The 27785-nt window shown below is 37.4% G+C and overlaps 1 protein-coding gene across 1 annotated transcript in view; it reads left to right on the forward strand.

The window, feature by feature from the left end:
• Positions 1–27785, forward strand: part of polr3a (polymerase (RNA) III (DNA directed) polypeptide A, 155kDa) — a 65688-nt gene that overhangs the window by 18956 nt on the left and 18947 nt on the right. The window contains 15 exon segments of the mRNA NM_001102708.1: positions 1607–1734; positions 1875–2013; positions 2249–2413; positions 3582–3754; positions 4007–4118; positions 5416–5534; positions 7327–7464; positions 9872–10042; positions 10118–10231; positions 16022–16108; positions 21201–21283; positions 21921–22091; positions 24710–24803; positions 25001–25093; positions 26522–26686. Of these exon segments, the coding sequence (NP_001096178.1) occupies positions 1607–1734; positions 1875–2013; positions 2249–2413; positions 3582–3754; positions 4007–4118; positions 5416–5534; positions 7327–7464; positions 9872–10042; positions 10118–10231; positions 16022–16108; positions 21201–21283; positions 21921–22091; positions 24710–24803; positions 25001–25093; positions 26522–26686 (1952 nt within the window).

The following is a 27785-nucleotide window of genomic DNA, read 5'->3' on the forward strand; positions in this document are numbered from 1 at the left end:
CAATTTTTTTATTGTTTTTGATGCTAATGGGGTTATGTAAAAATGGCACTGTTTGTCTAGAAGCTGTAACCCTTGTAAGCAATTATAGTATTTACTGCACACCTGTTTAAAGGAGAATTATTGGTATCGACACAACTCACTTTCTATAGGTAGTTCTCCTCTCCCGGACTGCTAATTTTCTTTTTTTTTTTTTTTTTTTTTTTGACCTGCTCACATTGATAATTTCAAATGCCCGAAAATGAAAGATCTTTTTCGCCCACTATGTTTCCTGGTTACTTCTCTCTAGACTTGTCAGGACTGCATGTGCCAATTTCAATATTTTCCACATGTTATTGCCTAAAATTAAAAAAAAACATAAATAATCTAAACATCATGTGGTGGGCTAGGCATGTTTCACTTGTGCTTGCTCTCCGGCCAGCAGGATTTATATAGTGAAATGGAAGTTTTGTGACATAACCAAGCTTCTCCTTTTGTGTAATTTCTGTGAAATAATTGCTTAGTCTTGGAAACACCATTAAGCTGCACATTAAGGTTAAAGACAGCCTTTGAAAATTCCTTTGCTGTCGAGGTTGTATGTTAGCTTTCCTTGTCCTTTAAAAGCAAACTCCTTATTGGTCACAAAAGGGTTACTGCACATGGCAGACTTGGTGGCTTTTATAACATATGAGGGTATGTGTACTCATGTGTTTATATTTATGTATGTATGCACAAAAGGGCTTAACAATGTGTGAAATTTAGAGCTAACCACAGAAAAATGTGGTATTTTTAGAAGTTAAGAGTTCACCATTTGAATAAAATAATCTGGTTAATAGATGGCCAAAATGTCGTTTTTTTTTTTTTTTTTTTTTTTTTTTTTTTTTTTTATGCAGTGTAACCCATATAAACAGTAAATAAGCAAAAAATGGAAAAAGAAAACTAAAGTAAAATAATTTCTTACAAATAGGCATGGCAAAACCTTTTGTTGAGTGAAGTTGCCAGATGATGAGATCTTTTCTTGATATATCCACTAGAACTGTCTGTTTCAGGCTGATACAAACGTTTGGCTCCTGGAACATGGAATGGAATATAGGGTTGCTCTCTCGCAGACCTGGCTGATCCAACAAGTTTTAGTCTTACAAGATTTTTAAGACTTTAGGCCCAAGGCGCACGGAGCTTTTCCTCCGCTTCACTCAGCCTGTGTGTGTAGGTGTGCAGAGCAGAGTCTGGCCTGAAAAACATGAAAACAGGCATTCGGGACGCCCTCCGCTCTGCTCTTTGTACCTGCACTCAAGCAAAAGCTGCACATATAGCTGCACTGAAAAGTTGCGGATCCACTTTTCTCGGTCTGCAGAAAAAACACAGGCTAAGAGATGCTGAGGAAATGTTCCCTGTGCCCATGGCCTACTGGATATCTGACCTGATTTGGTATTGTTCAGGAAACCAATTGTCATCCAGGAGCTGTTAATATTAAAATATATTTGCCTTCCAGTGGGTAGACCACACCATTTTGGAAAAAGCATGGTAGTCATCCTAAGTGATACGATTTACTGAGGATTAAAGGCTAAATAACATGTTATTTCAGACAGAGGTGAATGCGTAAGTTACATGTTTATATTTTTTATTCCAGCTGCTTACCTCCTCACCCTTAAAGACACTTTTTTTGATCGTGCCAAAGCCTGCCAGATCATTGCCTCCATCTTAGTGGGAAAAGATGAGAAAATAAAAGTCCGTCTTCCACCTCCTGCAATTCTTAAGGTGGCATGTTTATATTTTTTTTTATACAATAAATGGGGTCAAGACTATCTCTAGTAATTGTGTGCAGTCCAATTACAGTAACTTTTGTGTTTTTTGGGTTTTTTTTTTTTAACCTGTTGTGTTGCTATCTCTTTCCACAGCCTGTTACCCTCTGGACAGGGAAGCAAGTTTTTAGCCTCATTTTGCAACCTAGCCACGACAATCCAGTTCGTGCCAACTTGCGTACCAAGGGCAAACAGTACTGCGGGAAGGGAGAGGATCTTTGTCATAATGATTCTTGTGAGTACCTGTTAGCCTTTAATTGAACATCCTTTGCATATAATGCACATTGTGGTTAAGAAGCCTTTAAAACGCCAAATAAATGTTATACTTACAGAATTCTTCTCCTGATTCATTTTTTTTATTGAAGTTTGCTGGATTTTTTTTAGGTTTAATGTATGATATAATAACTGATAAATTTACACATCTGCTGTATATCTTAAAGTTAATTTTTGCTCATCTCTTCTTTTCATAGATGTGACAATTCAAAACAGTGAACTGATGTGTGGCAGCTTGGATAAGGGGACGCTAGGCTCTGGCTCCAAAAACAACATTTTTTATATTCTTTTGCGAGACTGGGGACAAGTTGAGGCAGCAGATGCTATGTCACGGCTTGCCAGATTGGCACCTGTTTTTCTGTGTGAGTTTGAGAAGTAGGGAGTTGTTAACACTATGGTTAACTTTGGTATCATGTAGAGACCAGTACTCAAAATCAATTTGCAATATTCCTTTTTTGTGGACTTGTTAAAAATATTAACATCTACACTAATCTTAAATCTACACTGCCTGCAAGCGACAAATCTCCTCAAAATATATAATCATTAGTATCGCTGTGAATACAGTGGTAAAACATATGAAAGGCATATTCTCCTGCATGTTCTGATGGTTAAGTGATTCACTTGTTTTTTCATTGCCGATTCACACTGACACCAGGGCTAAGCTAGTTAAAGGAGATCAATTTCCCACAAATAGTGCTGATCTCTGTGTTTGCCATAGGGTTGCCACCTTTGCCAGTGGCTAAACCTAAACAAAGAGGGCGCAGCTGATGATATCGAGGGTGGGGCAGTAAAGCTAGGGGTGGGCATGATGACATCCAGGCACATTGGGTGGGGTTATGATGCCAGGGTGCGGTTACTGCATCACTTACTATTGGCTGGAATTCCGTTTTTTTTAATGGAAAAATGGGATGTCCAATTCAATATGAAATGGTTGGCAAACCCTAGTTCTGTCTATATTTTGCCTGATGGGTAAGGCCAATCCTTTCAGTTGTATGGGGTCTGTTAAACCAGTTATCACGAAAGCCCTGAAATTTAGTTTTTTTTCTGTAACAATAAGAAAATAATTAAACTTGATAACTAAGCCATTTTGATAGAAAAAGAATCTCTGTATTTAAATATTTTTTATTGTCTAGATAAGTTCAGAACAGGCTTAAGGAAAACCGAACTGTTCATGTCAAAACCAAACAGGTGGCAACACTAGTCTGCTGTTACCCCAGAGGTCTGTGTGTTTTGTTTTTTTTTTGCTGGGATCAGTTTCTCCTGCAACCAGATAGCTATTTAAGTTTCAGCCTTGAAATAGGCAGGTTACTAACTGAAAGAATTCCCTTAATATAGGTCACTCTAGGTCACGGAAAGTTAATTTGCACAGTAGATTAATAATGTTGTTATTTGATATACCAAAGCACGTTTTAGGAGCAAAATATTTCAGATTTATTGTAAAAATGAATGATCAGTGAACTGGAAATCCATCCACTTTATTGAGAGCCTCAAATTTTAATTTGATTCTGCTTGTTTTTGTTAAAACTGCAGCTAACAGGGGTTTCTCCATTGGGATTGGAGATGTAACTCCTGGACAGGGGCTACTGAAGGCAAAGCAGGACCTTCTTGATGCCGGTTATAAGAAATGCGATGAATACATAGAAGCTTTGAATACAGGAAAATTGCAGCCGCAACCTGGATGCAGTGCTGAGGAGACTTTAGAGGTGACTGCCATGTAAATGTGGCTGTGGGTGGGTCTTTTAGGTTGTTTGGACTTTAGTCATAATCGCAGAGCTTTTATGTCAGTGTTACAGTTTGCATTGTCCAAGGCATTCTTAATAGACAAATATGGCAACCACTGTAGCCTGCCATATGTGTGTGTTTTTTTTTTTTTTTAACTTCAACCAGACTATTTAGTCCATAAATGAGGACTCCTTTATATATTGAATTTACCTCTTCATTTAATTTTGACGTAGGCTTTGATTCTTCGTGAGCTGTCTGTAATCAGAGATCATGCTGGCAGTGCTTGTCTTCGAGAACTGGACAAGAGCAACAGTCCACTTATAATGGCCCTCTGTGGTTCCAAAGGTAGCATCCTTATGACCTTGAATATTCTTAATTCTTACTAAATCACCATATAAAAAAAATAAGATTTATGTGCATCATGCAGCAACTAAGCAGCTTGTGTGAGTTTAATAAAGAATGCCAGGGTATTCATTTAGAGGATTTTGACAGGAAATTAATAAATGTGTGTGGGGGGGGTTGTGTATAAATACTGGGCAAATTTGAATCTGGGCAGTAACCGATAGCACCCAATCAGTGATTAACCTTTTTCATCTAGCTGCAGGTTGCGCAGTAAAAGCAACCACCTGATTGGTTGCCATGTGTTACTGCCCATGTGTTAATTTGCCCAGTATTTAAAAATGACCTCCGCTGTTGCTTTGCTGTCTACAACTAAAAGAATGTTATAGTAGCGTTACCCAGTTTGCCATACATTAAAATATCTTGATAACTGCCTCTTGTGTAGCATGTATTATGCGCTGACTCTTTCTGAAAGCTCAGAATCAGGCACAATGCTGTCTACACACCAATATTACAGCTTAAAATAATTATAGTTGTTGGTTCAAGAATAAAATTTTAAATGGTAGAGTGAATAATTTGCCATGTAAACAGTGTAATTTAGATGTCTATAAAGATTCTCATTCATCCAGGTCATGATATACAGTATCTAGTAGAATTGAGTCTAAAACAACTGGACTTTTCTGAGTTTTTTTTTTTTTTTTTCCTTTTTTTGAAAGTCCAGTTGTTTTAGACTTAATTCTGGCATACATAGTGCTGCCGGGCAGTGATGTAGATGGTGGTGGCATCTCCTCATCTTATACATTGATCTTCCTTGGGCCATGCAACTGTCCATGAACTTCCTTAAATTAGCATTCTGTCTTGATTATCTACTAGACAGGCTAGATGACAGGGTAACTGAACCAAGGTAAATCGCAAAGCAGCTAAATATCCCTAACCTTTACGGAGAGGGCAGTGACAGTGAGTCCAAGTTGCCTATCTTTTTAGGGAGAATCTTTTACTCGGCAAGGAAGAACTTTCTATTGATCACTCAGAGTAAGAAAGCAAAAGCCTCTTCAGAAACTCTTATCCCCCCCCCCCCTTAATGCTTTGGACCTTAAGTGTCTGCACCTCGAGGCACTAGACTCCCTTCTGATTCTTCAGTCTCTTTTTCAAGCCTCAGAAAAAAAGCTTTGAAGATTTTTTGTTTGCAGATCCAGATAGAATTATACTATTTTACTGTGATATTTGTGTTTGAAGTACAACCAGTGACTATTATGCCCTCTTCTCATCCTGTTACTGTGCTTTATTGATGTTGTATCTATAGGTTCTTTCATTAACATCTCACAGATGATTGCCTGCGTGGGCCAGCAGGCTATCAGTGGCTCTCGCGTCCCTGATGGCTTTGAGAACAGATCTCTACCGCATTTTGAAAAACATTCTAAGGTGATGGGCAACTTTTTTTTTTTTTTTTTATAACGTTGATTTTACAACATAAGTAAAGTTTATTAAGCTTGTTAAATACTGTCTATGATGTGTAGTACAGAAGGTAATGACTAATTATTTTCATTGGTGAAGGGGGACAACAAGCTTGGAATCGCCCCTTCATTTATTCATATGGAAATCAGCTGTGCCTCTAGTAGATCTGCTTGTTATTGCTTGAAAATGCTAACTAATGATTTTTGGTGTGATAACCATCTGACCTGCAAGCGTAAGAATGAATGGATGATTTTGAGCTTTTTGTTGCCTGCATGTCGAGCTGGAAAATGCTCTGTTGACCAACTGTCTATAATTTTTCATGTGCCGTTAGACTAAAAGTATCCTGAAAATTTTGGTTGTAAGGGTGCTTGGCTTTGGTGTTCTTTATACCATACTTCTCAGCAGTACTCTGATTATTTTATATATACAAGTATGGGACCTATTATCCAGAATGCTTTGGACCTGGGGTTTTCCTGATAAGGGATCTTTCCGTGATTTGGAACGTCTGCTAAAAATCATTCAAATATTGAATAAACCCAATAGGACTGTTATGCCTCCAATAAGGATTAATTATATCTTAGTTGGGATCAAGTACAAGGTTCTGTTTTATTATTACACAGAAAAAGGAAATCATTTTTAAAAATTAGAATTATTTGCTTTATAATGGAGTCTATGGGAGACGGCCTTTCCGTAATTCGAACTTTCTGGATAACTGGTTTCCAGATAAGGGATCCCATACCTGTATGTATATACAGTTAGGTACATAAATATTTGCACAGTGACAACTTTTTTCTAATTTTGTTTCTGTGCATTACCACAATGAAATGAAACAACTCGGATGCAGTTGAAGTGCAGACTTTCAGCTTTAAATCAGTGTGGTGAACAAAATGATTGCATAAAAATGTGAGGCAACTAAAGCATATTTTTTTTCAACACAATCCCTTCATTTCAGGGGTTCAAAAGTAATTGGACAAATTTAAATAACCGGAAATTAAATGTTCATTTGTAATACTTGAAACTTCTCTGCTGGCAACGACAGCCTGAAGTCTTGAATTCATGGACATCACCAGATGCTGGATGTCCTACTTTTTAATGCTCTGCCAGGCCTTTACTACAGCGGCTTTCAGTTGCTGTTTGTTTGTGGGCTTTCTGTCGGAAGTTTAGTCTTCAACAAGTGAAATGCATGCTCAATTGGCTTAAGATCAGGTGACTGCCTTGGCCATTCAAGAATCGGCCACTTCTTTGCTTTAATAAACTCCTGGGTTGCTTTGGCTGTGTGTTTTGAGTCATTGTCCATCTGTATCATGAAATGCCACCCAATCAATTTGACTGCATTTAGCTGGATTTGAGCAGACCGTATGTCTCTAAACACCTCAGAATTCATTCAGCTGCTTCTGTCACATCATCAATAAACACTAGGGTCCCCAGTGCCGCTGGCAGCCATGCAGCCATGAAATATTCAAAAAGAAAACCTTTGCTTCCCATGTGCAGCAAAATTTTTTTTAAATAAGCATATCTCTTCCAGTCCTACATCCTCAATAAGGGGTTTGAAAACCTTAACTTCAACTTACATTTATTTTGAGGTTTAGACCCTCTTTTATGGAGTGAATGAAACCATTTTGACAGAGTTGCTCTTTTAATACAAAGCAAGCAGGAGTTTGAAAAACTGCACGTAGGGTGATGTAACAGGGTTGAATATTCATGTGAGTGTTTGTTATATTAAGAATATTATAGTTAAATAAGGATTTTATCTTTACAGCTTCCAGCAGCCAAAGGATTTGTAGCCAACAGTTTTTATTCAGGCCTTACTCCTACTGAGTTCTTCTTCCACACAATGGCAGGACGAGAAGGTCTGGTGGATACTGCTGTGAAAACAGCAGAGACAGGATACATGCAGGTAAGAAAAATTTGATTGTGATTGGGACACAGAAAAGGATACAGTTGATTGTACCGACTGTGTGAGTCCTACAACCATAAAAATAATTGGAGGCAGCTTTTAAGGAGAACTAAGGTCTTTACAGTTGTCACAGGAGCTTTCCCATCTTGTATTCTGTAAGAACTGTTCCAGGACAGTGCAAATGCCCAGTGTGCTCTGAGCAGCTGATGAAAAGCTAAGCTTAGGGGTTGTTGCAAAATATCAAGCAGAAAATGAGGTTGGCCTGTCATAAAATCTGATGCTAACTGCATTGGTTTTAGAACTGCCTTATAATGTGAATCAGAATGAATAACCAGCCTTACACTGTTACATTTATATGCTGTATATAGTAAGTCTGGCTGGTATAGAAGCCCTAAACATAATGTACAATATTTTTAATTAAATATCAAATGAAGACTCCAAAAGTACACCGGACAACGAGGGCATACTGCCTATGACTAAGTGCTCTTGCACACGAAACGCGTCAGACGTAGTGTTCTTAATGGATTAATAAAGCTGTTTTCTTTTCGTGGATATCCTTGTTGTCTGGTGTACTTTTGGAGTCTTCATTTGATATTTGGTTTTCTCCCTTAAGCTAAGGGTTCGGGACTCCAAGCGCCCGGACCATTTTGGGAATGCAGTGAGTTACTTTTAACTGAAGCTAAAACTAATTTTGCTGTGGTTTTGACTTTTCATGGACTAGCTATAGACCCGGGTGTAGTTACACCTGGGTCTCCCCTTCTTACTTGGAATGAATCAGAATAATTAATCCAGCATCAGTAGCAAATCTTGTTTGTTATGTTAAGTTTTTACTTAATTTTTTTGATTTAATTTAGTTTTCTTTATTTGCACATTTTATTTCAATATTTTTAGCCTGCTTCTTTAGTTAAGCTTTATTTCTCCTTTAACATCCCAGGCACAAGCAAACAAAAAAGGTTGCTTCTTTTCCCAGTGTCTGGAATTCAATCTTGTGGGGGGTGCATTACAGTTAGCTAGATTAGTTTTATTAGAGTTTTAGCTCATTTTAAAATCTAAAATACTACACCTATTGTATATGCCTGTTTTTTTTTGTGCTGTAAATTAGTTTCTTAATAATGCAATGCTGAGAAACTCGCCTCAGACGGCAGCACCCCCAAAGTTACCAGGGGCGGCAAAAAGCCATTCCTGGTAACTTCAAGAGCCGAATTTACATTTTTTAAAACAGAAGTTTGGCTCTGCGACACAGGGGCCAAAACCAGGGCTGTGGAGTTGGTAGATAAATTCTCTGGCTCCGACTCCTCAGTTTCAGATACTTCCGACTCCTCTGTTTTTAATATGCTAATGTATTTTATACATCCAGGAAGGGGCAGGGGGGAAGGGGCACTTAAAACACAACTGAACTGATAATAAACTGATAGACAATTTTATCTATACTCCTACTCCTAATGATTTCCCTAGAATCCCATAGTCATGTTTAAAGTTTAAGCTAGCATTACAGCTGAATTACAGCAGTTTTTCAAATGTTTTAAAGCTTCAGTCTTAAACTATTGACTATCCATTCCCTTCACGTATACAAGTATTTCAGTGAGAGTTAGGCTAGGTTCCCAGTGGGCATTGTGTTCCCTGAGTCCCAGAGGAACACGACGCAGTGGAGCTGCCGCACCTTAACTGCGTTACGTCCCATTTAGTGAAGCATACAGTCAATGAAAAGCATGCTTCATGGTCACTCAACGTGTTCATTTATGCACTGTGTGCATTGGGCTTTTTTCTTATAGCAGAGAAGTAATTAATTATGACTGTTAGTGAATTGGGACATTTAAACTTGCTTTATTTCCGACTCCAGGTACCCAAAATTGCCTCCGACTCCACAGCCCTGGCCAAAACGCCCCTGAAAATACTGAAATTTTTTTTTTTTTTTTACTAAAATGTTATTCACCTACAGCTTTTCATGCCTTTTGTGCAAAATGTAAAATCTCATATTTGATATGGAAAGGATATTGTATTTTTACATTGTTGCAAAACTTCCAGTTTTAGGTTGGACTTAAACAGCAATTCTCTCAATGACTTGCTGACCACAAACTTGAAAACCTCCTAAAGGGTTCTGTTGTTTTGCTGATGAAGAGGTCATGGCCTAGCACTTGGCGTGTGTAGTACCCATGTCACTTTCTATTGTAAATTGTGTAATGAGATAATTAACAAATGCCTTGCTTTCTAATGAACACTGTTCTTTTGGAAAAGTATAAGCCCACCATATCTTCAAATGTTTTCATTTATTTTCTTTTTTGCATTTTTTTTGCATCTATTTGTTCTGGTTCTAAATATGCAATACACATATAAAGATGACTACAAAAAGAGAGCCTATTATAAATGCAATAGATACTGTTAATTTATACTTATCATGTGCTTGCAGAGACGACTGGTAAAGTCTTTAGAGGACCTGTGCTCTCAGTATGATTTGACTGTACGTAGCTCCACTGGGGATATCATTCAGTTTATTTATGGTGGTGATGGACTAGACCCTGCAGCTATGGAAGGCAAAGATGAACCTTTGGAGTTCAAACGTGTCCTCGAAAATGTTAAAGTAAGTTGCAACTTACTTGAATGAAATTCTCCAAATTCTTACTGCCTGCCTGAAATATATTCTTTTGTATATTAGGCTGTATACCCCTGTTCAGAGGAACCTGCCTTGAGTAAGAATGAGCTTATTTTAACCAGTGAATCCATTATGAAGAAGACAGAGTTCCTTTGCTGCCAGGATTCCTATCTGCAGGTAACATCTCCATAATGTCCATTAGACACTGTAAGATACTACCACGGTTTATTGAGGTAATGTGGTTAGAATACATAATACAACCTTCAGACTATTTCCCAACCTACATTTAAGCCATTGTCTTAAAATAGTTACAGACAAAGGCAGCAATTTAAATACAGAAATATGTAATACAATAGTTATATTTTACTGGCACTGTGGCATACTAACAATTACTTCACATGGCATTATGGCATGGCTTCCACCTGTTCTATTTGCTGTGTTTGTTTACCTGTTTAAACACCTGTTAACAAAAATAGTATCATGCACATTTCCAACTCAATCAATAGGAAATTCATATTTCTTAGGGTAAAATACCTACATATTCTAGTACCATTAATGTAATCTATAGTGGTTACTAACATTGTTAGTACAGGTCTTTTTAAACCACACTGTTCAGAATGTGGCACCGTATTCACCAAACATACACAACACAGGTTCCAAATCTAAAATCTTTAAATAAAGTCAAAGGAGTTTGTTTCAAAATTTTATGACCAGTCCGCTTACTTTAAAGGAGAAGGAAAGGTAAAAATTAAGTAAGCTTTATCAGAAAGGTCTATGTAAATACAGCCATAAGCACTCAGTGAAGCGCTGCACTGAGTCCTCTATCAAAAGAACACAGTATTTATTGTCTCCTTTTTTGTAAACATGTTGTTTGACAGTAAAATGCCAAAGTGACTTTCCTTCTCCTTTAAACCTGTTTTCGTAAAGCATATGTATCACTACTTTTTATCTCTTTATTAATGCTGGGGTTATGGTTTAATAAGAGTTTGGATAAATAATTTTGTTTTTAACAAGAATAACTTTTTCCTACCATAGTCACTATATATTTTTGGTTGGAGAAATTTCATACCGCCAGTGATGCAGTACAGGTATGGGATCTGTTAAACAGAATACTCGGGACCTGGGGTTTTCCAGATAAGGGAAATGTTTCCGTAATCTTTCCGTAATTTGGATCTCCATAATTTACGTCTGCTAAAAATCATTTAAATATTGAATAGACCCAATAGGATTGTTTCACCTCCGATAAGGATTAATTATATCTTAGTTGGGATCAAGTCCAAGGTACTGTTATATAATTACAGAGATAAAGGAAATAAATTTTAAAAATTAGAATTATTTGCTTATAATGGAGTCTATGGGAGATGAGCTTTCTGGACAACAGGTTTCCAGATAACTGATCCCATACCTGTACCTATGTTTCTGGGTTATGGATAGACTGTGCAAAATAAAAAATATTTGCAATATAGTTGGGCAAAAAAGTATCTACTATAATCTATAAATGGTGGAGTGGACAGATGTATAACATAATAGCCAGAACTGTTCTTTTAGATCTCTAACCTCTTAGTCAGTGACTTAAGGGAGACGGCATGGGACATAACTGTTCATTATTTTTTTCACAAACTAACTGAATAGTTGTGTTATGGCCATTTTTTTTTTACATATTTGAAAAAAGTTCTGCCAGTTCATGTTAGACTGGTAGAAACTTATAAGAAACACCTACTCTGTTACCTAGTCTGTTTCTGCCAAATCGAGCAATATCCGGTACCAGATTCAAGAGTGTACAGAAGGAAAATACATGTTATTTTTTGAGTCATTGCAGTCAATTTCTTCTTGTATTTTTCTCTAATTACATTTATTGAATGAATATAAATTATTAATATAGGCTTATGTTAAAAAAAACAAAAAACCTTTTACATGAGGTCTATTTACTTTTTTCACAACTGCGTGCTATTGTTGCTGGCCCTATTTGGGTTTAAAGCTTTGAGTTTGATGAAGAATACAAAAATAAAAAATTAGTGAAACTTGCATGTCATTGGATTCATCGAATTGGTTTTTTTAATGTTGTGTTGCATGTAGATGTACTTTGTTTGTCGGCATATAACATTCATGTGTGTACAAACACTCTCACCCTTTTGAAAAAGGCATCCAAATGTTGCCTCATGTGTCTAAACAATTTTATGAATAGATAGAAATGGTTGAACTGTAAGGGTTCTTAAGTGTGGTAGGAATCTGGGTCATATAGTGTCATACACATGTCAGTCTTTTACAAGTACCTATACAGGTTAAATATGAGAAACAATTTGTTTAGTTAGTTAAAAGGTATAATGTATTTGGCTATGTGTGAGTGTGTTTAAAAACCCCCTGCCAGTCCAAAGCTTGGTGACAGCAAAGTAGTAAAACAGAAATAAATATATGTAATATTGAACTTTTATTCAGAAATGTGAGCACATATGGGTTATAGTACAAGTGCTAATACACAGATTCCATTTGGTAGTACTCAGGTTTGTGTAGTATATCACACTTACCTCATTTAACATACAAAGATGGGACAAACTGTATAGCATAAAAAATGTGAGAATATGTGGCACTGGTGTTCTTTATTTAGGCCTATCTCTCTGTGCAGACTTGCTTTCAGAAAAATTGAAACCGTTTCTACCAGGTGGTTTCCAGCCCACACACATAGCAATATGCATTTTCAAGTCGACAGTGTTTAAACAATTGTCACAAGACGGTTTCCATGCATCTGAATGACAGGTCACACAGGGTTTTAATGCTGACTAAAATACACTGGTATAGATTCATTACATTGCATAGGCAAAAGTTTATAGTTCAGATGACAAAATATGAAGCTACAAAACAAAATTATAAACAATAAAAAAAAAAAGTTAAATTCAAATAAAAAAAAAGTGTGCAAACTAGTAGTGCATGTTCAAATTAAGATATTTGCCTTTTTTTTTGTTTTGTTTATTTTTTACCTGTATGTGAAGTCCCTTACAGACACAGGGTACAGACATTATTATGAGGTAACTAGCATGTGTTTGCTAGTGTGTGCATATATTTTTTTAATTTTGTAAGTTCTGATTTTACTGGGTAATTGCTTTGTGCCTTCTGATATGAAATGTGCCGTTTTATGCATCGTTATTCATAGAATTAGCTTGGAACACACACAGTTATATTTTAGGTTTCCATCACAATGTCTTAAATATAACTGTATTTTGTACAAGAGTAATGTCACAAACCTAAATCAAGAGTCAACAGGAAAATTAATATAAGAACCATAAACCTTTTTACAATAAAGTTAGTTTGTCTTATTACATTGTTTCTGGGGCAGTGCCTGCTACTAACCCATGTATGCTGTAGTTATAATTGCATAGATTTCAAAACTTCTTGTAATAAGAACACTTTTATTTTACATTAATCTTAAGGATGAGAAAGTAGTCTATATGTTCTTAAACTTCGGAATTGGAAAATATATTTCTTAACCCAAAAATGGCACTAGAATAATCTTCATGATTAGTCTGAATTTATAAACCACAACTACTTCCTTTTATAATTGCAAGACATAAAACCAGTCAACCCCTTTAAATTCCATTCTTCTCTCCAGGGAACTGTCACTATGCTTGCAATAAGAAGGGACCCAGGGAAATAAAATGAAATGGAAAGATGTTTATGATCATGAATATATTTGTTCTTGATGATAATTTAGATCTTATATGCATCACAGGACAACTTACAGTTTGCAGTAATAGTATAGACGGGATAGATAGGTAACAGGCAGTACATTTTGTTAGTGCTTAGTTGTAGGGATATGTTTAATGTTATAGGAATTTGAGGGTTGTTTTCCAGAGTTAAGGAACAGCAAGAGAGATACACCGCCTCAAAAGGCAGCTATTTCCAAATTAAATAGTGCCTTTATCAGGGTGAAAAATTAATTCACTTAAAGGATAACTTAACCCTAAAAACAAATATGGTTACAAATGCCATATTTTATATAATGCTCTTAAAGAGATACTGACACCAGAAATGAAACCCTTTTTGCAACTGCTTGCTTGTTCTTTATAATTTTGCCATAAATGTATTTGCCCAATGCTTTTACATTACCTGTCTGATCCCCCATGTTTCTGTATGAGGGGCAGCCATATTTGTGCAGCAGTAGTCTGTTAGCATTAGAAGCTACAACTGGCAGGTTGAGAAGGGTCAGTCAGGTTGGCAAAACTGTCAGGTTTAGGAACTTCAAGTAACAATTATTTACAAATGCAGCCCTATCAGGCAAAAATGAGAAACATGAACTATAGGTAACTTTTTACACACTAATATTATGAAGAGTAGTTTTTTAGTGTCCGTATCACATTAATGCACAAACCTAATAGTTTAGCATCTCTATGATAGTGTTATATGACAATGTTCCAGACCTTTAAAGTGGAGCTCAGCATCTTAGATTTTGTTAGAAATGTCCGTGACATGCACATGCTCAATGTGCTATCGAGAAGCTAAGCTTAGGGGTCATTGCAAAACATCAAACAGAAAATGAGATTTGTCTGTCATATAAGCTAGTGCTACAGGACTGATTATTAAATTCTGATGCTAATTGTTCAGAGCCTCAATGTACTAATCTGAATTAATTACTAATTGGCCTTGTATAGTAGCATTTTATATTCTGTATATACAGTATATTGTGAGTTGGTCCCTAAGCTCAGGTAACTGACAGGGGCACAGAGCATGTGCAGTGAATCAGCAGAAAAGTAATGGGGGTGGGGCAGCTAATAGGGGCATGTTCAGAGGCACAGATCTTCACTGCAAAAGGGTTGTGGTGGCCTTGGGCTGGTACAGAACTCCAAAGCATAATGTTTAGCATTTCTGCCCTATCTCTTTATTATCTTAAAGGTGAACTAAAGATACGTTTTTGGGTTTTTTTTTCTGTGTGAGACTACAATTTTATTGTTGTTGATCATTTTTATTACAGGTATGTGATCCCTTATCCGGAAAGCTCCGAATTACGGAAAGCCCTTCTCCTATAGACTCCATTTTAATCAAATAATTAAGAATTTTAAAACTGATTTCCTTTTTCTCTGTAGAAATAAAACAGTACCTTGTAATTGATCCCAGCTAAGATATAAACAATCCTTATTGGATGCAAAACAATCCTATTGGGTTTAATAAATATTTTATTGATTTTTTTAGTAGACTTAAGGTATGGAGATCCAAATTACGGAAAGACCTCTTATCCGGAATACCCTTGGTCCCGAGCATTCTGGATAATGGGTCCTATACCTGTACTTTCTGTCTCGGCCTTCTCCCTATTTTAGTATCTCATTCAAACCACTGCCTGGTTTTTAGGGTAAATTGGATCTTAGGAAACCAGACGCTGCTGAACATGTAAAATGTTATAACAGAAATGATATCATCATCATTCAAATATGTCCCTGCCCCAGTGGCGTTATTGTTAACAGGCAAGCATTTCAGGTTCAGTCATGTCGGTAAAAAAACAAAAAAAACACGGCCAGGTGTAACGTTGGATACAAACATCACCGGTGATCAGCAATTAGATTTGAACTATCACCTATAGGTTAGAAAACAAAAGCAAAGATCCATTGGCCACTATGGACAAAATCACCAGTGATGTTTGTCTACAGTGTTAATAAATACACCCCTTAGACATGCTTCTAGCTCCACTATCTGGAGATCTTAAATGCAAAAAGCAAAATATATATTTAAAAGGCTCTGTAGCTGTGCACCTTGTGGTGGCGGCATGTTTGATTTCCTTTCTGTATTTTGAATACAAGGCATGTATTATAAATAAGATTGCTTTTTTTTTTTTTTTTTTAAATCCTTCTGTGCTTAATGATTTTATTTGTAAGTAGAGGTTTTTGGATTACTGAAAATTGATTATAAGTAAACTTGATGCTGAAAGAAAATTTTTGATTTCACAATTTTATTCTTGAATACTTTTTCCTTCTCATCTTACAGGAAATTAAAAAATTTGTCACAGGAGTCTCTGAACGTATCAAGAAAACCCGTGATAAATATGGTATAAATGACAATGGCACCACTGAGGTAAGTAGGCAGAGAAAATTTTCCAGTCCTTAAGTTTAGTCTTGGCATTTAAAGAACATACTAATAAGATAGCAGCACTCGGTTAGAAACAATGCTGGACCGGTATAAGAGGAGCACAGTGCTAACTGTGTACTAGCCTTTTTTAACATCAGTTCTGAATAGCATTATCCATCCTAACCATACCAAATTTTTCTTTTATGGATGTAGTAGCATAGTAAAAGAGAAAAAAGACACACAACCATTAAGTTCAACATTTTGTCTAAGTAAAAATATGCTTTTAAAGCTCAATGATCCAGTGTAAAATTAAAACAAAACCCATCTGAAGCCTTGCCAATTTGCCTCAGATGGCATTGAAAACCATTTCTGGATCAACTTTGTACTAACTGTGTATTTTTCTACTACAGCCTCTTCTGTCAGTGCAGACGCTGTGGGGTTAACTCTGGAGGCAGTACAGGAAAAAAAAGTCTGCTTCTCCCTCACTATATATGTTGGAACTCACTTAAAGCTGATTTTTCATCTTCTGTCCTGACAGGAGGTAGAGGACAGACACTTTTCTACTTAATTATTTACTTATTTACCCTGTGCACCACAGTCATGCAAAATAAAGGAGAAGGAAAGGCTAATAAAGAGTTAATCTCAAGCTGCAGGCATACATTCAGTTGTCGAATAGTGCCCTTAAGTCTCCCCATATTTCTCCTGTTCAGATGATCAGCAGCCAAACAGGAAGAAAAAATGCTGAGCTGTGTAAATAAAGTTCCCATAATGCCTCGCTCCTACACAGCTTCCTGCTGATTGGCTCAGATCCACATTCCTAAGGGGGGGGGGGAAATGAGTTCTTAGCATTCTTGAGGTAGGGGGGAGCAGGAGAGAGCAGAAAGCAAAGAGCTGCGTGTCTCTGGCAGAGGAAAATGGACACAACTAATCTTTTGACAGGGAACTCAGTGCAGCATTTCTGTGAGTGCTTATGGCTGTATTAACATAGACCTTTCTGATAAAGCTTACTTAGTTTTTACCTTTCCTTCTCCTTTAAGTTTCACCAAGGTAGGGTTAACTAAATACGATACATTGACCCATTGCACACTACAGGTCTGCAAAAGGGCACACATTGTTTAACATTATTGCACCAATACCACTCCTCAATGCTGGCGAATTGGTGTTGGAGAGACATTTCTAGGCCATCATTCAATGTCAGACCACCTCAACAATGCCCCCCATTTAAAACTATTCAGACGGGACACAAAGCAGTGTTCTTTTTTTAATATTGGTGTGATAACCCTAACTGCTTTACAGGCGCAATTTCAGTTACGTCACATGGGCACTGGATACTCGTAAGCAGACATGCTTGACATGGGGCATCACCTTATCTTTTGCCCCAGATGCTCTACATTTCGGTGTGGCCAGGTTTCCCAACATCTTAATAAGTAATGTCATTTACTGCATTACATCTAACTCCCCTCAGGAAGGGACCAGTGCATGCTGCAACGTACAACCGCTTTCTGAGGGTAAGCAAATTCTGTTTCATACCTCATGGCAACTGAGAACTTTATTGATGAACTGAGGGGGTGTTATATGCCCCTAAATACATTTAAGCCACCTGAAAAAGATATCACACCACTATTACTTACCCATCTGACACAGATCATGTAATTGTTAGAGAACAGACTGAGCTATCTGATGCTGATTCTATAGAGTCACTCCATTGCAGACCCAGAAAAAGCACGGTGCCTCCAAAGTGAGATGTTAGCAACTGTTAACCAAGGAAATATTTTCCCAATTTTAGATCAATTTTACAATTAGTTGACAACAAATGGACAAAGCCAGATCACAGAGTCTGATTGCTGACTCTCAACCTGTCCAATTCTAGCTGATCAGCAAAAGCTTTGGGACAAAGTGCCCAAGGTTCACTCAAGCCACAGCAATCCTTAGACCAGTAACAGCAGCTGGTGGTTTTGCTCACACCTGCAAATTTGGTTTCAGGAGCAGGCTAGTCACCCTACCCCCCGCCCATCTCAACAGGCCTTCCAGAAATAAGTGTGGAGAGTTAGGGCCAGATTCATTAAAATCCGAATCACAAAATCAGATTATTTCTGATGATTCCAAAAGTCACGAAAATTCCATTAGTTTCGATACTAAGATTTCGTACTTCTGATCCAAAATTTTCGTATAGAAACAATCTTTGCCTAATGGCGATCCAATAGTCACACAATTTTCGCATCTGAACCTTTCTGACTTTGAACCTTCAGTGCATGATTTTGGAAGCCTCCCATAGGACTAAATGGCACTCTGCAGCTCCAACTTGGGCCAAGAAAAGTCACCATACCGAAGCTTGGATGAATCCGAAACTTTCTAGTAAAACAAGAAAACCGCTTACATTAAGGGGTCTATAGCTTAAAAAAAACAGGTTTTCTTGCAGATAGTAAAGAATCCACCAAGTTAGTGGTAGGGGTATGCTATAGACCCCCTAATGTAAGTGAAGAGGAGGAGGCTCAGCTCCTGTTGCAAATAGAAAAGACTGCTAGTTTGGGGCAAGTGATAATAATGGGGGATTTTAATTATCCTGATATGAACTGGAGCAATAGTACTGCCAGGACAGTAAATGGGAACAAGCTTATAAACTTGTTGCATGACAACTTTATGTCACAGGTTGTTAAGGAGCCAACCAGAACCCATGCTATATTGGATCTAGTGATCTCTAATGACCCAGAACGTATAGCAAATGTGCAAGTGGTTGAACCCATGGGTAACAGTGACCATAATGTTACTTCATTTAATGTTTGGTGCAGGAAACAAATTTACACTGGGGTAACAAAGACCCTAAATTTTAGAAAAGCAAATTTTAGATCCTTAAGGGCAGTGCTTCAGGGTATAGATTGGGGAATTGTGTTGTCATTTAAAATTATATTAAATCATTACCGGTTTCAATTTATTCCATTAATAAGAAAAAGTAGGGAAAGCTCTTAAGAAATATACGTCAGAGGGGACAGTAGCTGCATTTAAGTGTTATAAAACAGCAATCTGGAAGGCAAAGATAGAAAATGAGGAGCGCATTGCGGCAGAGGCCAAAACTAACCCCCAAAAGTTTTATATTATATATAAGTATATTGTAGTAAAAAGATGCAGGTTGAGGGCGTGGCCCCATTGGGTTACAGCGGATACAGAAAAGGCAGATGTGCTAAACCAGTTCTTTTCTTCCGTGTATACAGTAGAGGAGCCAGAGTGCCAATCCCACCCAATAGCGGCACTGTTGCCTCAGCTCCAACTACGCAGGATATGGTGCTTAAAGGGTTACACAAGATAAATGTGAACAAGGCACCTGGGCCAGATGGAATACACCCTCGGGTACTGAGAGAGCTAGGTCAGATTTACAGTGGCCTCTGTTTCTGATATTCTCAGACTCTCTCTCATCAGGCATGGTACCTTGGAAGAAGGCTAATGTCATTCCTATATTTAAAAAGGGAGTAAGATCTCAGCCTGGCAATTATAGGCCTGTAAATTTGAAATCCGTGGTGGGCAAGTTATTTGAAGGCTTGTTAAGGGATCACATACAAAATTATGTACTGGAGAATGGCATTATGAGCAATAATCAGCATGGCTTTAAGAAGGACAGGCCATGTCAGACCAATTTAATTGCTTTTTATGATGTGGTTAGTAGGAAGCTGGACAGTGGGGGTGCAGTAGATGTGATCTATTTGGATTTTGCCAAAGCATTAGATACAATTCCCCACAAACGACTTCTTTCTAAACTAAGTTCTATTGGTCTTAGTGAAGTCGCTTGCACATGGATAGAAAACTGGCTACAGGATCGGGTACAAAGGGTGGTTGTTACATAGTTACATAGGGTTGAAAAAAGACCAGAGTCCATCAAGTTCAACCCATCCAAGTAAACCCAGCACACACAACCCACACCCACCAATCCATACACCCACATACTGTGTTAATGGCACATTCTCTACTTGGAGTAAGGTTCTCAGTGGGGTCCCTCAGGGTTCTGTACTGGGTCCACTTTTGTTTAATTTGTTCATAAATGACTAAGGGGAGGGTATTATAAGTAAAGTATCAGTGTTTGCGGATGACGCAAAACTGCAGACCAGTCAATTCTATCCAGGATGTGGCATCCTTGCAGCAGGATCTTGACCAACTGGCAATCTGGGCGGCTAAGTGGCAGATGACATTTAATGTGGATAAATGTAAGGTCATGCACCTGGGATGTAAAAATATGCAAGCCACTTATACCCTTAATGGGACTGCACTAGGCAAATCCATAATGGAGAAGGGCCTTGGAGTCCTTGTAGATAATAAACTTTGCTGTAGCAAGCAATGCCAGGTAGCAGAGCTGTATTAAAAGGGGCATAGATTCACGGGAGGAGGGTGTTATTCTTCCCCTTTGCAGAGCACTGGTAAGGCCCCATCTAGAATATGCTGGAAAGACTGGCCAAGTTGGGTCTGTTTATCTTGGAGAAGAGGCGCTTAAGAGGTGACATGATAACTATGTATAAAAATATAAGGGGATCATATAATAACCTCTCTAATGCTATATTTACCAGTAGGTCCTTCCAACGGACACGAGGTGCCCACTCCGTTTAGAATAAGGGCGATTCTGTTTAAATATTCGGAAAGGATTTTTTACTGTGAGAACTGTGAAGTTGTGGAATTCCCTCCTTGAACCAGTTGTACTGGCTGATACATTATATAGCTTTAAGAAGGGGTTGGATGGCTTTTTAGCAAATGAGGGAATACAGGGTTATAGAGATAGCTCTTAGTATATGTTGATCCAGGGACTGGTCCGTTTGCCATCTTGGAGTCAGGAAGGATTTTTTTTCCCCTCTGCGGCAAATTAGAGAGGCTTCGGATGGGTTTTTTGCCTTCTTCTGGATCAACTAGCAGTTAGGCAGGTTATATATAGGCATTATGGTTGAGCATGATGTACGTATGTCTTTTTTTCAACCTAACTTACTATGTTACCCCTTATATGGGAAACCCAGGTCCTGTGTCTGTACAACAGGTCGATCACATAGCTTTATATAAAAATGAGGCATAATTCATTATGGTGTAGAAATTAAACTGTGATCATGGTCTGCCTGTTTCTGTTTAGCCACGTGTCCTCTACCAGCTGGATAGAATAACACCCACACAGTTGGAAAAGTTTTTGGAGACTTGTCGCGATAAATATATGCGGTATGTACTACTATGGTTATTAATGCCCTGAGGTGAGAAAGTTCAGTGCCCCTTGTTATTTTGATGTAAACCAAGTGATTAGGAATGAGTTGTGAGAAAGTCTACTTACTGGTAGTGCTTCAGAGAAGTACCGATAACATTTTTGGACTGTGTGGGCTCAGAATTATCGCCCTAATAATTTTTCTACCATGGCGATTAGTCATCTAGTCGATTGGCCAGGTTAGAAAATTTTGGTCGGATAACGATAAAATCTGTTCATGTATTGGATGACCTACAATGGAAGTCACTTTCGTAGGATTGGTGTCTGCCAAATATTTCATGTTCAGAGCAAACTACAATTTTGTTATTTGTACATTATACAGTTTCAATCTGAATGTTAGTTTTAAACCTTTGCATTCAAAGCTGAATCTGTATGACCACCTTTATACTTGATAACTACCCTGTAAATCACAGTTCCGTATTCAGTTTTTAAATCTTTTTCTTTTGTTATTTTGTGATTCAATGGCAGGGACTTTAGCAGAGCATTTAGCAGAATAGTCAAAATAACCTGTCTATTGTCTCATTAGCATCTTCTCTTCACAAATATTTACAGTTGAATGTTTGTCCTTCTTTGTCCTGTATTTGTCTTTTCTCGTAGAGCTCAAATGGAACCTGGCTCTGCTGTGGGTGCCCTTTGTGCACAAAGCATTGGAGAGCCTGGCACGCAGATGACTCTGAAAACGTTTCACTTTGCTGGAGTGGCATCAATGAACATCACCTTAGGAGTTCCACGTATCAAGGAGATTATAAATGCCTCAAAAAATATAAGGTAACAAAAAAAAAAAAGTACAAGTATGGGATCCTTGATCTGGAAACCCATTATCCAGAAAGCTCTGAATTATGGGAAGGCCATTTCCCATACAATCCATTTAAAGCAAATAATTCAAAATGGCAAAATTCTAATTATAGAACAGTGCCTTGTACTTGATCTTAACTAAGATATAACTAATCCTTATTGGAGGCAAAAAAATCCTATCTGGTTTATTTAAAGGGGACATATAGCATACATTTTTGCAATGCAGTAAACCATGTAAAATAATGTGAAATAGAAGGAAGCGTGTTTATTTTAATACATTTCGGGTCAAGTATGTCTGAACCTGCTTGAAATCTGTGCTGGACCCGCCCCTTTTGCAACTTTCTGGTCTAGAAGTCTTAAAGGGCACATCAAACCCAAAAATAATGTTTTGCATAATGAAAGAAAACATAATTCTAAGCAACTTCCCAATATGAAGTAATTAAAAATTTGTAGCGCTTTAAACGTTACTTGTAAATGTAATTGCTATTGAAAGCAGCATTTGCCGAACTCCTGGTTGTTACATTTTAAACAATGTTGCAAAGGTCTTGCTTCTCCAGCAATACAGATCCGTCAGTCTGCTGCCTTGTGTTACAATGTTTCAACAGTCTGAGCCACCAGGGCAGAGAATAGAAAAGGACAGGCAAGCACTGCTTCTAATAGCAATTATAAATACAAATAACTCAAAAACCATTACAAACTTGTAATAAATGTATATTGCAAAGATGCTTAGAATTTTGGTTTCTTTTATTAGGCAAAAAATTATATTTTGAGTTGCCTTGTCCTTTAAGTGAAGGCAGTAATATTGAAACTGTGTTTTGTACCTCAGGTTTGTTTTATCTAATATAACTTGTTTAAATATCATTTGGTGTAAAAAAAAAATTATGCATTAATAATGAACATCAGGAAGTAGCAAACACTTTTTACATCATTGTCCAAGAATGGACAAAATGAACAAGAAAATCCAAATGAAGGTTTGTTGAACACTAGTGCAAGAAAAAGTGTGGGTTATGCACAAAGAATTAAAAACTGGCATTTTGCTGCCTTTTGCATGAATTTGTATGCCAGGCATAGGTTTTTGCTCTACTATTGTTTGCTACAGTTGACTTAAAGTAGATGTTTCCTTAAGATACCTCTCAAAAAAATATCTTATTACATGTAAATATATTTTGTAAGTTCTGTAATAGCCCTGTTATAAATGCTACTTTGTAAACAGATGTAGGAAGGTGCAGACTTATTAAATAATTTCTAATATACTAGTATAACTTAGGGGTGCCAGAAATTTCTGTCTCCGTAATAGAGCCATATCTGCTGAGGGAAGACTGTCCTTGCACAGGTGGGCAGCACTATCATGCTCCATCCCTCCCTGCAGACTGCGTTCCTTCCTGCCCTGCATTCCCCCACAGATTGGATCTGCCTGCCATGCTCATTTCCCCCCCCCCTTCTCTAAGCTGCTTATCGTTTTCCCTCTCCTCCCCCTCCCTGCACTGCTCATTCTTCTCCCTCTTTGCCCTGCTCATTTCTTCCCTACTCCCCCCTTCCTGCACCGCTAATTCCTCACTCTCCCTGTTCTGCTATGATTGAAAAAAAAAAAAAAAGTTCTATAAATGAAATGTAATTTACTAGTAAAAGTATTGTATTATTTTCTGAGGCAATGTATGTCAAGCAGGTCCATACAATAAATGAGCAATTTTATTTACTATATTACTGTAATATTTCTCTACACATTATCATGTTGTATACAAAAAACAATCAGTGTAACTCCCTGCATCTCTAACTTCAGAATAACAGCTGCATTTTTCCCTTGCAACTCCCTGCACCTGATCATATACTGTTCCAACAGCTGCAGCTTTGTTTTACCTGTAACCTCCTGCACCTAATCAATGTGCAGAAACAGTATATAATTTTGTGCAGGCAGTTGCAGAGAAAACAACACCACAGTTGTCAATCTGGAATTGGAAAACCGTACATACTAATGTATTTAATAATAGATGCAGGGAGTTGCATAGTGTGTAACAATGTAATATAGACCATAGATCATGTCCATTTGGGCACATACATTTGTGAATGATACATATTTTCTGAATCATAGGAACATACCATTGCACCATATTAAATCATATTTCCTATACTTTATATCTTATATAATTAAAGTTTTTATTACAGTTAACATCTTTATCTTTATTGCTTTATGCTGAGCATTTAAAATAGTATAAGACAGCTACTGTATGTAAAGTCTGGGGTCAGAGAGAAACACAGGTAGGAAAGGTGGAAGTGGTTTCCCTGTTACTTCAGAGTTTAGCCTGTCAGTTATTGCTGTGACCCCTTCCTGTGCCTAGCTTCTGCCTAAGAGGTCATCTTTGCAGCTTTGATATAATGGCAGTTTTAGGAGGTAAAATGCAAAACGGGTTTTATTTTTCTGCTTCATTACATATTTTGAGGATGGATGAGTTGGAGATTGGTGTTTAATGGAATGGTTGCAGTTGTTTGTCTTAATAATGAGAGCTTTTTGGAATTTGCATGTGTGATAGGTGGCTAAATATAAATATAAAATTCCATTCTGAGAAGATTTTAACTAATACATTTTATTAAAGCACACCGATCATTACTGCCCATCTGGATATTGATGATGATGCTGACTTTGCCCGACTGGTGAAAGGCAGAATTGAGAAGACTTTGTTGGGAGAGGTAGGTGTCTGGTAACTGGCCAGTGTTGAGGGAATAGCTACTTTATATCTCAGGGACCATTAAACCTAAAGCATACTTGTCTGATGCTTTAATAAACAATTCCTGGGTTCTGCAAGATTTTTTTTTAACTGAATATATATTTCACAGTCCTACCGTTGCTTTGATTTGTATCTGTTTTGTGTTTTGATCCTACTTAGATATCAGAGTATATTGAAGAAGTTTTCTTACCTGATGACTGCTTTCTTCTAGTGAAGCTTTCCCTGGAACGCATAAGGCTGTTAAGGCTGGAAGTGAGTGCTTATTTAGTTACATGCTTCTTATTTCCAGTGGTAAGCTATGCTGTATTACAAAGACACCATAACCTTGTTTATCACAAAAACATAAAAATACTCTTACACTGACTGTTATGATGGGCACAGGTGGAAACCGATCACATGGGCATTTTACCACAGCCTTAAAGGGATTCTGTCATGATTTTTATGATATTGTTTTTATTACTAAATTACAATGTTTATATTCAAATTATTGATTCTACCATTTAAACATGTTATTCTCTAGCAATATTGGTGTGTAGGCAGCCATCTTAGTGCATTGCACCTGATTCTGAGCTTTCAGAAGGAGCCAGCACTACACAATAGAACTGCTTTCGAATAAGCTATTGTTTCTCCTACTGAAAGTAAGTAAGGAGTCTTGACTTGGCTGAGCCGGGCTTGGATTTTTACTATTGAGTGCTATTCTCTTATCTACCACTAGATGGGGCATGGGAGCATCTTTAGCATGCAGGTGTCAGGGAGCTGTTATCTAGCTACCTTGCTGCTACCATCCCATTGTTCTGCTGACTGGCTGCTGGGGAGAGGGGAGGTGATACCACTCCAACTTGCAGTGCAGCAGTAAAAGGTGACTGAAGTTTATCAGAGCACAAGTCACATGACCGAGAGCACCTGGTAAACTTACAATATGTTGAGGCCCATATCAAATTTATTAAAGCAACAGTAACACCAAAAAATGAAAGAGCTTTAAAGTAATAAAAATATAATGCACTGTTGCCCTGAACTGGTAAAACTGGTGTGTTTGCTACAGTAACACTACTATAATTTATATAATAAGCTGCTGTGTAGCCACGGGGGCAGCCAAGCTGGAAAAAAGGAGAAAAGGCACAGGTTACATAGCAGATAACAGATAAGTTCTATAGAATACAATAGGGTTTTATCTGTTATCTGCTATGTGCCTGTGCCTTTTCTCCTTTGAATGGCTGCCTCCATGGCTACATAGCCGCTTATTTATATAAATTATAGTAGACTTTCTGAAGTAAACACAACTTTTACCAGTGCAGGGCAGCAGCACATTATATTTTAGTTACTTTTATACACTTTCATATTTTGATGTTACTGTTCCTTTAAACATAAAAAAATCTGTTTGCTATTTCATTTCAATGCAGGATTCTGTTGGAGAAGTTGTATTAACTGATGAATTTTGTAAAAACACATATTTTCCCATAACAAAATCCCTTTAAATATATTTATTACGGTTATCCTTTATGTAGTACATTACAGAGAAGGTTCCACATCTATCGTTGCTATAGGCACACATCGTGGTCACTACCAGTTCCCAGTAAGGAAAACTGAGGCATCCTGAGAAAACACACACTCACAATGGGAGAACTTGCAAACTATTGTAACACCATACCACCTCTTTATTTTTGGCTTACTTTTCTCCAGGTAAATGCAGAGACTGTGCGGTATTCTATATGTATGTCCAAACTTCGTGTCAAACCTGGGGACATAGCTGTACATGGTGAGGCTGTCCTTTGTGTCACACCTCGAGAAAACAGCAAGAGCTCCATGTATTATGTTTTGCAGTCTCTTAAAGAAGATTTGCCAAAGGTAAGCTTTGTATTTCTCCAATAATTAAATTTCAATTTGATTATCAGCCCTGTAACAATCAAACTCTATGAATAGGTTATAAATTAGTGCCTGCCAGGCTTTAAGGGACAGTAACACCAACAAATAAAAGTGTATAACAGTAATTACAATATAATGTATTGTTGCCCTGCATTGGTACAGACACACTACTATAGTTTATATAAACAAAGCTTCTGTGTAGCCATGGGGACAAAGGAGAAAAGCCACAGGTTACTTAGCAGATATCAGATACACTCTGTAGGACAGTGATCCCCAACCAGTCGTTCGTTAGCAACATGCTCACCAACCACTTGGATGTTGCTCTCAGTGGCCTCAAAGCAGGTGCTTATTATTCAATTCCTGTATTCAAGGCAAGTTTTGGTTGCTTAAAAAACACCTGTACTGCCAAACAGAACCTCATTTAGGCTGCCAGTCCAAATAGGAGCTATCAAATAGCCAATAACACCCCTTACTTTGCACCTTCAGGAACATTTTTCATGCTTGTGTTGCTCCCAAACTCTCTTTATATTTGAGTGTGGCTCACAGGTAAAAAAGGTTGGGGATCCCTGCTGTAGAATATAATGGGGTATTATCTGTTATATGCTATGTAAACAGTGCCTATTCTTCTTTTTTTCTCCAGCTTTATTATGCTGTGTAGCCACAGGGGCAGCCAAACTAAAGAAGTGTTCCTGAAGCAAACACACCGCTTTAACCAGAGCAGGGCAACAGTACATTATATATTAATTAATTATTTTAAGGGCTCTGGCACACGGGGAGATTAATCTCCCCGTGTGCCAGAGCCCTAAAACTTTCACCCTTTATATAAATATATATATATATATATATATATATATATATATATATATATATATATATATATATATATATATTTAAATTTAAATGTCTTAAAGTCTATATATTATATTATATTATATATATATAATATATAGACTTTAAGACATTTAAAGCATTAAGCTACTAGAAATGCCTCTCCCTTTAAACAAAACAGGGATTGTTTATCTAAATATTGCAATATATTTAAGCTGGTAAACTACATCAAAGTCGTCCCTGGGCTGGTCAG

Source organism: Xenopus tropicalis, chromosome 7 (assembly GCF_000004195.4).
Source record: "Xenopus tropicalis strain Nigerian chromosome 7, UCB_Xtro_10.0, whole genome shotgun sequence".
Classification (NCBI taxonomy): Eukaryota; Metazoa; Chordata; class Amphibia; order Anura; family Pipidae; genus Xenopus; species Xenopus tropicalis.